The 11,133-nt window shown below is 37.9% G+C and overlaps 1 protein-coding gene across 2 annotated transcripts; it reads left to right on the forward strand.

The window, feature by feature from the left end:
- The first annotated feature begins 502 nt into the window (after positions 1–502).
- On the forward strand, positions 503–10,419 carry LOC143857863 (bidirectional sugar transporter SWEET3b-like). 2 transcript variants are annotated; one of them, XM_077368382.1, is made up of 5 exons: positions 503–657; positions 6,814–7,036; positions 8,440–8,601; positions 9,975–10,094; positions 10,177–10,419. In XM_077368382.1, exons 1-5 carry the CDS (start codon positions 584–586, stop codon positions 10,315–10,317), a joined length of 720 nt encoding a protein of 239 aa, XP_077224497.1. In that variant the 5' UTR covers positions 503–583; the 3' UTR covers positions 10,318–10,419. The 2 variants fall into 2 exon arrangements, with proteins under 2 accessions (XP_077224497.1, XP_077224498.1); XM_077368383.1 differs by lacking the exons at positions 9,975–10,094; positions 10,177–10,419 and adding an exon at positions 8,768–9,042.
- The last annotated feature ends 714 nt before the right edge of the window (positions 10,420–11,133 follow it).

The following is an 11,133-nucleotide window of genomic DNA, read 5'->3' on the forward strand; positions in this document are numbered from 1 at the left end:
TTGAAATGTCAGTTTGTTTGGGCCGAAATTTCGGATGAAATTCTGTAAAACAATAAAAAAATAAATTATTTTATTGAAAATTTAGCTTAATTTTTGGCTGAAATATTGTACATTTCGGAAGTTTCGTTTCCGTATGTTTCGGTTTTGGTCTCAACCGAAATCCGAATCCGCTGAAATTTAAAACCATGGGACAGATTAATTACATTCTGAAAGTAACAATAGAGTTCAAGATGAGGCAGGAGAATTAATGTGTGCTTATATAGAGCACTTCCATGATAAACGAATGAAATCAAGATAACTATGGAAAGAGATGAGAATGGTACATTCTAATCTAGTCTAATTTCTAATTCAATGAGTTTGTTTAATCTACCTAGGTTACCTTATTTAACCTACTTACCTAATCTACAACTAAGATTATCCAACAGTGAAATCTCATATATTCTAACAAGAAGAATGGCAGGTAGCCAGATAAGCATTTGAAAAGAGGCTACTCTCAACCACCCGATAATAATGGAGAGGACAGGGCACTAAATATAGAGTAAACTTAAACAAAGTACCATTTTTAAGAGTCTCCCGTGGAACCATGGCAGAGACTCTGCGATTGGCTGTCGGCGTACTGGGAGATATAGTTTCTCTTCTACGGTATCTTGTTCCAGTGTAAGTAGAAGAACTCATGAAGTTTTGTTCATTCCTTCCTTTTTTTTGTCTTTAGATATCAGTGAGTTGTTGTTAGGATGAACTACATCTGCATTTTAATTTTATCCAAGTAGATGCTGATAGAGCTTGTTGTGATTTGTAAAATAGAAAATATGGAAAATAGAAGAGGTTTGGCAATATCAACACAAGGGAATTCAGATATAAGCTTCTTCTAGCCGATTATTATATTTCTGATTAGAATATGAAAAAGGGCAATGATAAATTTGCCGCCTGCGAGAACCTATGCGCCCCTTTTTACCGGGTTTTAAGCCTACACCGGTATACCTCGTTCTCATCTCACACCCACACACTTTCTATCTATCTATCTATCAGGCCCAACAACTAAATGATTTACATGGGGAAATGATATATTCGCCCCCATTTTTGCCTGGGACAGTCCCCTCTAGCATAACACAGATAGGGGTGCAGCTCGGGCGGGTTGGGTCGGGTTGTTGCCAACTCAACCCGACCCAACCCGAGGAACCCATTTTTCCAACCTAACGACCCAACCCGAATTCCAACCCGGCGGGGTTCAACCGACCCAATCCGAGGAACAATTTCCTCAACCCGACCCAATTTCCATATTGAATCGTGTTTAGACCATCTAAATATGTTGGACCCACTTGTACTTCTGTTGGCAGCATTTTTCCTCAGAAAATTCCTCAGAAAATATGCATGGATGTCATATAATCCATCTAATTAAGACACTAATGAATCTAATATTAGAAGTCAGAAATGAAGGGTCAAACTATATGGTGATGCACTAGTTTCTAGTTAAGACACTAATGGATCAAATATAGAAAGTCAGAAATTAGGTGCATACATGTAGATTGAACACTACTGAGAGTGCAAGTGGCATTCTGTAATTCAAAATTTTAGAAACAGTACATAGGTCTGTGGGTGTGTCTAAATATATAATACACCAAGTATCAACCATTATGAAGCTTACTTTTCCATCTTGCACCGCCTTCTCAATATCAACAGTGATGAATATCCTTCCTGTTCAAATTTCACATTGAGTCGGGTCGGGTCGGGTCGGGTTGCCGATACCCCAACCCGACCCAACCTGATTTTTAGTCAAGTTATAAATGGCCAACCCGCAACCAAACCCAACCCGAAAAAATTCAACCCAACCCGCCCAACAATCAGGTTGAACCCTTCGAGTTCTGGTTAAACCTGACCCAAGTTGCACCCCTAAAAACAGAAGTCATAAATACACTAGAGGGGGCTGTCCCAAGTAAAAAAGAGAGGCCAATATATCACTTCTCTTTTATGATGGGTGGCTGTACAAACCCATACTTTTTCTAAAAGTACGGCACGTCCCACTCCATAAGATGATCAAACCATCCATTTGTTGGGCCACAACGTGAATAGGCTGTGCCCCAAAAATCATTTTCATAGGATGATCCTAACCTACCAATCTATAGATGGATTGCACATTTTGAAAACTTCAATAGATCGGAGGGTTAGGATCATCCTATGGAAATGATTTTTGTGGCACAGCCTATTCACATTGTTGCCCAACAAATGGACGGTTTAGATCATCCTATGGAGCAGGGCATACCCTACTTTTTAAAAAATACGAGTTTGTACGGCCGCCCATCATATAATTTCTCTTTAAAATGTAACCTATGTGCGGACTTCGCATACAGCGTATTTTTTTTCAAAATAAAAAAAAGCACTTCCACTAACTTCTTCTGAAGATCCAAACCATTCATTTGTTGGGCCCCCGATGTAATCAAGTTTTCCCCCAAAATTCATCTCCAAAGGATGATTCTATCCATCCGATCTTTAAACATAAGACAATATATAGCACATCGAAGGGTTGGAATCATCTCGTAGAGATAATTTTTGGGGGACTGCTTAACAAATGAACGGTTTGGATCTTTGAAAAATTTAGGCCCAATAAATTTGATAATAAATAACCATTATATGGTGCCCATACGTAGGGGTATGTATTATTTAAAAAAAAAAATACTTAGAGCCCAACAAAACCCATGAATGCATTTGTAAAATATTTAGATAACTCCTTGGTCTCTTCTATGCAGCAGCTACATGTTCATACATGTTCATATTTACAAGAAAGACTTCTTAACATATTTTTAATAATTTTTTGACCATCTAATTTTTTTCATGTGTCCTTATTTGATTCACAATAAAACTAACTCTTGAGAAAATGTCTCAGAGTTTTTTCACAAACAAAATTACAATGAAGGGTTTTTAACTTTACTAAGATTACCTTTGAAGTACCTTGATATTCTTTTTGAAGCAAATCCCATGCTTCTTTTGATGATGTTGCAATCATAATCCTACCCATAGCTTGTTGAATGAGTTGCATCATTCTTTTACTTCTCCTTCAATTCATTTTTTTTGTGTTAATTGTAGTCAATATTTCATGTTCTGCAAAATCATCTTACCCATTCTTTACCAATTTCCATAAATCAAAAGTTTAGAAAAAGTCTTAATTTTGATAGATCAAAACTGATAATTAATTATCACCTTGAAATAAATGAACACTTTGCTGAGAATGAATTGTAGAATTAGTATATATTACACGGCATGATGCAAATTTATCGAAACCGTGCTTGTTTCCTTCTCTTAAAACCGTCTCAAGGCTCTCTACTTTGTTGAAGATGGCCTTTCTTGTGTTGGAAGGGTTGTAACCCCGAGGCGAAATCGGTAAGTGTAGAACAAAAATTTTCTCGTCGATTTCGCCCGTTAACTCAGGATCCTAGGGTCTTGATGATCTGATGGTGATTTAAGTAAGATAAAAGGTTTGAATTGCTATTCGCAATAATAGCCTCTGCTTGATCCACTCCTCGAACGGCCACGATCAATCTCATCGCCGCGGACCCGTAAGTTGAACCGATGGATTCCTTTAAATTGAAGAAGGGAAGTTGAAGAACTTTTCTTCAAATATATGTAGTGATCTATATCAGCACTCTTGGATGAAAATTTAATTTTTCTTGATGGAGCTTTTGGTTTTGCAAAGATATTGAACCAGAAAGCAAAGAACTAGAAGAACTAGAAGAGAGAGAAGAGAGGAGAAATTTTGGATGTTCTCCCAAGGAGGGAAGAACGTTTTTTCCAACAAAAAACTGTAGAAAACATTCTCATATGTGTTTATATAGTTTTTGCTTACCTCCTTTAAAGTTTCCAATTAATTCTCTTTAAAACTATAATTCAGAAAACTAGCTTTTTATCTTTTTCATTAAATAGAAACAAGATTTAATTGGAAATCTTTGATATTAATTTGCACGTGTTTCCCAAAAGTGATAACACCTTTTTACACTTTGAACATGTGTGTTATATTTCACAAAGGAATCTTAGGGATAAGTCCCAACTATTTTGAAACTCTAAAACACGTGACTGTTAGAGTTGTGGAAGGACACAAACTCTTGTGATCCGAATTCTATAAATATGTGTTGTGTTTGATGGAAACAACACACATACGTTTATAGTAAAGTTCCATCTAAAGAGAGGGTCCCTAATCTGAGAGGAAAATGTGCCTACGATCGATCGAGCCTTTAGGTCTTCTATAGATTAGAAGATCTCTCTTATCTTGTTCGTGTGCAACGGAGATCATGTTCGTGTTCATGGTTTGCCAAAACTTGAGGGATACGTGATCTTCAAATCTAATCGCCATGACTGGAGGTATGTTCTGCATTAATTTAGAATTAAATAAAGTTTTCAGTTGATACCAACTATAAGACTTTATTGAACCAAATAAATGCGGAACTTACCTCCGGCAATGGCAATTAGAAACAAGATCGATAATCCTCTAAGCTTTGTGATCCATGTACACGAACACGAACCACTGCGCACAAACAAGAGAAGAGATATCTTCTAATCTTGAGAAGACTTTATGGCTCGATCGATGGAATCATGGCACAAGTTTTCCTCTCAGATTAGGGACCCTCTTTATGATGGAACTTTAGCTATAACGTATGAGTGTTGTTTCCATCAAACGCAATCCATATTTATAGATTTCGGATCACAAGAGTTTGTGTCATTCCACACATCTAACACTCATGTGTTTTAGAGTTTCAAAACACTTGGGATTTATCCCTTAGACTCCTTTGCTAATACAACCCACGTGGATAGGGATTATGATCCATTTATATCATTTGGATAAGAGTCCCACATTTACTAGATTGTACGGAAGGACTAGATTCCCAATTGGCTCGAATCAAATTCCAAAAAAACTCCTAAAATCTCTCATACAATCTCTCTTTTTCCACTTTCCCACTACAAAGTTGTTGGCCAATTTCCGACTTCGTTTTTTTACTATTAGATAGGTGATTCTGTAAAAGTCATAAATTACAAAGTTGTAGCCCTTACAAAGTTGTTCAAAATGAGTAGTGTCTATTTTAGAAAGTTATGTCTATTTTAGCTAAGAGGTTAGAAAGTTATGTCTATTTTAGTAAAACGAGTCTATAAGCTAAAGACACACTTGTTATTTAATTTTTGTAATTAAATAAAATCATTTCCTCCCATTCAATGGGATAAAAGCTCCATCTATATATTGTAAAATTCTCAAAATACCCCTAAGTTAACAATCAACTCTTCGGGTATTCCAAATATGTCATACGGTGTGTATATACCAAAGGAACTACGTAAATCTTTTTCCTCACATCAAATGCGACGAATCTAGTCTGACCGTTCAATCTAATAAATGCGGGACCCTTATCCAAAGGATATAAATGAGTCATTAGTTGTGAGTGGGATCATTACAGGAATTCAACGGCCGATCTTGCAGAACCCACTGATGGGTCCCATTGCGATCTTGCTCCGTAGCTAACAACTACAATTGCATTGGATTAGCGGCATCCATCGAGACATAATCCTGAAGATGACCGTCAAATCATCATACCCTAATCACATCTAATATGTTCAAGTCTCTTCTCCATTCCACATCTACTGACTTGAGTCCTACGGGGGGTGGACAACTACTACCCTTTGGGCCCACTCATGGTATACCTTCCAGTCAAGAAGTTAGGGTCCGCAAATGCATTCGCAAAATTATTTAAAACACAATCAAGTGTTTTAATAAAACCTTTGATAAACCATTTATCAAATCCGTTTGGCCAAGCTATTTTATAGGCCTAATGTTCTGACCGAAACTTTAGATGATATCCCCGTAGTTGGGGCGGAGAATTCCATGTCGGGTGTCATTATTAGCCTCGTGGGCTTGTCCAAGACTCTAGTACTACCCTCTAGTGATCTCTAGAAGGACTACGGTTAGATAGACTAAGAATCAAGGCCGGGCCCACATACCAATATGACCCCTCAGGTCTAAGGATATGTAAAAGGTCCTATCTGGTAGAATAGACTTACTAACTCCCGTCCATAGATCATTCTAGTGTGATCCTCTTCAGTGCGCAATCCCAATTATTTCACCCACTCTTCTTGCTAAGGGTCTACTACCCAAGTAACTGAGATAAGCCACTTCACGGCACATGCATGTAGACAAGACTGGTGCTGGTTGTGTACAGGAGGAGATGTCCAATCTCGACCTCAACTAGGAACTTTTAAGGTATGCAAAGAACCGGTATACCATATCTCCCTGCTCCTTAGGATCTGTGAATCCTTGAGCACGGTATTTCTACTTTGCTGCCTAAGGACGAATATGTGATGAATAACAAGCACAATACACATATTTAATCATTTATTACCCATTAGATGTCATGGAATATTTCACGAATAACAAGCACATCACACATATTCAATCATTTATTACCCATTAGATGTCATGAAATATTTCCTTTATAAATTTGAATGTGACAAGATATACGAAATGTACTTGCTTTTAGGGCACTAACTGCATTCATCTTCACCACAAATAACTACAGTGGCCTTTAAATAAAAACTCGAGTGCAACATTCACACGTTTTTGCACCTTTCACGATTCTAGTTAAACTCTACCTAAAACAACTTCACTTGACTGACTCTCCTACCTCTAAAATAGCTTTAGATTAGAATTCCAGATAATAACAAAAGAAAGATAACTACTAAAAACTTCTAGAATAGCTAAGAGATAAAATTCACAAGTGTGAGGCCACTACTTCATAGTTTGAATTACGTATTCTAACATTACACCTGTTCCTCTCTTAACAGGTTTACATTCAGAAGGATTATCATGAACAGAAGCGTTGAGGAATTTTCATGCTTCCCATACGTTGCTACTCTGCTGGGTTGTCTTGCTTACGGCTGGTACGGTTTCCCAGTAGTAAGCATCGGCTGGCAAAATTTACCTTTAGCCCTCATCAACAGCACTGGGGCTCTCATACAGATCATTTTCATCCTTATTTATTTCTGGTTCGCTCCGGCAAAAAAAAAGGTAAGATCTTTATATAGAATCTGAGATTTCTGCTGAAGTTGGATGGATTTGATTAACACTATCATGTTCTTAAATAAGCACTTACCGATAACATAAGATGATAAGGATAAGATCAAGAGAATCCTAATCTAAACAACTTGTCTTATCCATACTAACTACCTAATCTTTCAAGTTCCAACACAACCCAATAGTCAGATATTCTCTAATACTTTACACTGTATCCTTTGGACTTTAGTACAGCTTGTTGAACATCTTCAATTCATCTTGACCGTCAGCTGTGTTGAGTTTTATGGCTAAAAAATCATGCAAATTGGAAAATCATAGCATCCAATTAATTTTTTTTGTTGAACGTTTGACGTAATTGTTAGAGGGCGAGCCTTGGCGAGTAAGGTTGTCCCATTGTACCTGGTAGTCATGGGTTCGAGTTACGGAAACAGCCTCTCTGCAAAGCAGGGATAAGACTACGTACATCTAGCCCTCCGCAGACCCCGCAATGGTGGGAGCCTCGGGCACTGGGCCGCCTTTTTTTTTTTGACGCAATTGTTCATCTTCAATGAAAAATTACCAGGGTTGCCCAGTTTGTATGCTTTTTTGAGCCATTGGAGATATAAGGGTGTACTCATCAGATGTATGGTCAGGATTAGCCCAAGATGGGGGATAGTATGTAATGTTAAGCTTGTCTCATTGGATTAATGTATTCATGAGTTTAAATATGATATCCATGAATACATGAATTGGAGATTACAATGAGGTCGTGCCCTACTGCAACTATCCTCCAGAAATTAATTTCGTGTATTCATGTGCAGTTATGTTTGACGAATTTTTATATGACGCCCGACCATCAAGTAGCGTAAAAAAGGCCCTTGATATTTGATCCAACGGCAGCCCACTTTTTAAGAGGCTGCTGTTGGATCAAATATTCAGGGTGGTACTTTTGAAGTACCACTATCACGCTACTTGACGGTCGGGCACCATATAATTTCTCATGTTTGACATAGTATTTCTCATGTACACAACTCTAAGAGAAGTGTTATATTCTCCCCCTTTTCTTCCCTGGGCCACCTCTCTAATGTATTTACGACTACTCTATTTAGTCATGCATAGCACGGGTGAGGGCGTGAGGCCCACCATTTTACACCTCACGTCGTATGGTAGGGCTCACCATCTCTACCCAAACCCATGAATATGATAGGATCCACCATTTTACACCATGAGTGGGCCAACTATATCCATTTAAATCACTACATATATAGGGTGGGGCCCACCATTTTGCATGATGTTTGACAGGGTGGGTCCCACCAAGTCCACTCAAACCCATGCATCATTTGGGCCCACCAGTTTACCTCATGATTTGATGTTACTTCCTGTGTATGTATATCTAAGAAAGTGTTATGGGATTGCAGAAACGGGTTTCTTTGATGTTATTTCCTGTGATTGTGGTGTCATGTGTCACTGCACTAGTCTCAACTTTGGCTTTGCATGATCATCAAAGTCGGAAGGTACTGGTGGGATCGGTGGGAGTAGTCTCAACAGTGATTATGCAAGCCTCTCCTCTTGTGGTTGTGGTGAGTTCTCTTTCTTTTTATAGTTTCATTCCTTAGCTCTTTTGTTTAGCGTAACGGACCTTTAGAGTCCTAATTTGGATTGAATTGAATTGGAAACCCTAATTCAATTCATTGGGTTTCCTACTAAAAGACCTTTCCAATTTGAACTTCGTTTAATTTGTGACAGAAATACCCCCCTCCCTTAGACATTTTTCATTTGTGGGGAAACTTCTGGCGTTTTAGTCACCGGAGAGTAAGACGAGACCCCCCTCCACATGGTGACATTCTATTGGGCCTCGGTGACCGTGCCCATCATGTCATCGTTGCAAAAGTTCAAAATTTCACCAAGTCTCCAACTCCGTTGTGCTAGAGCCAAGCGTCGCATCAAATGTAACGATGGAGATGTTGCATCAAAACATCTCTAGAACCATTGGGTGGCCGTGCAAACAGGTGATTTTTAAAATGTACGTTGTGGTCCACTTCGTACGATGATCCAAACCGTCCATTTGTTGGGCCACAAGGTAAATAGGTTGTGCCTCAAAAATCATTTTCATTGGATGATCCTAACCCTCTGATCTATATGTAAATGATTTTTGGGGATGTACCTCTATAGATCGGAGGTACCCTAGATAAGCTTACCAGAGCAAGCCACTATAAATAGCTTATCACCCATGCTGTTTGACTCATCTAAACCATTCATTCCATAAAACCGAACATAGATAAGGTGAGAAATCATCTCCATAGGATCATCCTAACCATTCGATCTACAGAGGTACAAAATGCACCCATTTTATTGCCGTCCATTTTAAACCTCCACAAGTCAAGCGTCAGCATGATCCGATAGAGATAACTTCCTACAATTACCCTATCTACAAACAACATGGCTGATGGCTATTTACACTCGATAGCTCAGATAAGCTGTCTGAACTCTGAAGTATCCCTCAGATACATCACCCCCATATGTGTGTGTGTTCTCCAATAGAAAAGGGTACAAGTTTAGAGTGTTATGTTATTATCTACGGACTACACAGAATTTAATCTCATTCAAGATTAATCTTCTCATGTACTTCTAAATTCAATCCTTTAAAAATTTAATAAATATAAGTCTATTACATTTTATTATATTGGTGCGAAATTATGAGAAATTCATTTTTTCAGTCTTTTCTTCTTCGTCAAGTTAAAATATCTTAAGATTTAAGAAATTATTCCACTGGTGTATGTGAATACAATGTATTCGTATTGTTGGCCATGATTTGAATATTAGTTTAACTTGTTTTGATTTTATTCAAATTGTTTGATTATCTTCTGTGGTTTTTGAATTTGTTTACTTACTTTTAAGCTTTATTGTCCTTGACACATGAATAAAAATCATTGAAATGAATGTACAATTGCAGAAGCGAGTGATACAAACCAAGAGTGTGGAGTTCATGCCATTCAATTTATCGTTGTTCATGTTCCTCACCAGTCTATTGTGGGGGACATATGGACTGTTAGGTGCTGATTTTTTCGTCGCGGTTCGTATAATGAAACAATAAACCAAAACATTTATTATTAATATTCTTTTCTATACCTAACAAATTTTTGATTTGTTTACAGGGTCCTAATCTCTTCAGCATGCCAATAGGACTTTTCCAACTTGTGCTATTTTGTATGTATGGTGAAAAGAAGCAAATCCCTGAAAAACCTGAGTGTTTGGACATTGAGAAAGAAGATGGCCTAACGGCTAGGTTGATTTAGTTTATCATTGAAATAACCTTTTAATAATTTTTATTTGTCTAAAGTTATTCCATGCTTGGAGGTAAATTATTCATTATAAAGGCATTCTCTCCTTATCTCTTAGTCTTATATGTTTTGTTTATGATTTACTTATGTTTAACATCCTGGTATCATGTGGAAACACTTCATTGATGAATTTCCTACTGGTTTCCACTGTTATATTCTGTGCTATCAAGAACTCATCTAGCTGACGAATTGAAGTTGTAGAAAATGTGAAACGACCAGTTACTCCAAAAGCTTAAGCTGATGGAGATGGCGTTATTTAATCTTTTATACTTTAACACTCCCCTTCACGTGTGGCCCATCTTTCTAGGGTTGGCCTACACGTGGCACATGTGGCCCCTCTTTTGGGTTTAGCCATTGCATGTGGATTTTTGCTATCCGGGAGGTTTGAACTTAGGATCTTTGGCTCTGATGCCATGTGAAACAATCAGTTACTCCAGAAGTTGGTAAGTTAACAGAAAATAGTTTCAATTCGAAGAAAGAAATGTAAACTACGTGTGATGTGATTTTAAGCGATTTCACTCTACACATTTGCTCTCGAAAATTGCCATTTCAGGCATGCTCTTGGATGTCTCCAAGTGTTTGTGGGTATGCACCAGCAGGTTTTGCATGTAGATTACGAAGGAACATCCACCCACAGAGGCACCGCCTCCTCAGTCAGGGTTTCCCAGACCCAAATTCCTTTCCCTCCCATCCATCTTAACCGCATGAGGAACGATGTCAGTATCAACAAGTTTAGTGCTCAACCGATTGTTAGAGTCGAATTTTTCTCTC

This window comes from Tasmannia lanceolata, unplaced genomic scaffold (genome assembly GCF_043159265.1).
Source record: "Tasmannia lanceolata isolate RefF3 unplaced genomic scaffold, GAP_Taslan_0.1 ptg000025l, whole genome shotgun sequence".
Lineage (NCBI taxonomy): Eukaryota > Viridiplantae > Streptophyta > Magnoliopsida > Canellales > Winteraceae > Tasmannia > Tasmannia lanceolata.

Excerpts from the sequence above, each read along its gene's own strand:
- LOC143857863 (XM_077368382.1), top strand. The coding sequence starts at position 584 with ATGGCAGAGACTCTGCGATTGGCTGTCGGCGTACTGGGAGATATAGTT. Across the intron at positions 658-6,813 it reads CTACGGTATCTTGTTCCAGT|GTTTACATTCAGAAGGATTA; the intron begins GTAAGTAGAAGA and ends CTCTCTTAACAG. Across the intron at positions 8,602-9,974 it reads CCTCTCCTCTTGTGGTTGTG|AAGCGAGTGATACAAACCAA; the intron begins GTGAGTTCTCTT and ends GTACAATTGCAG.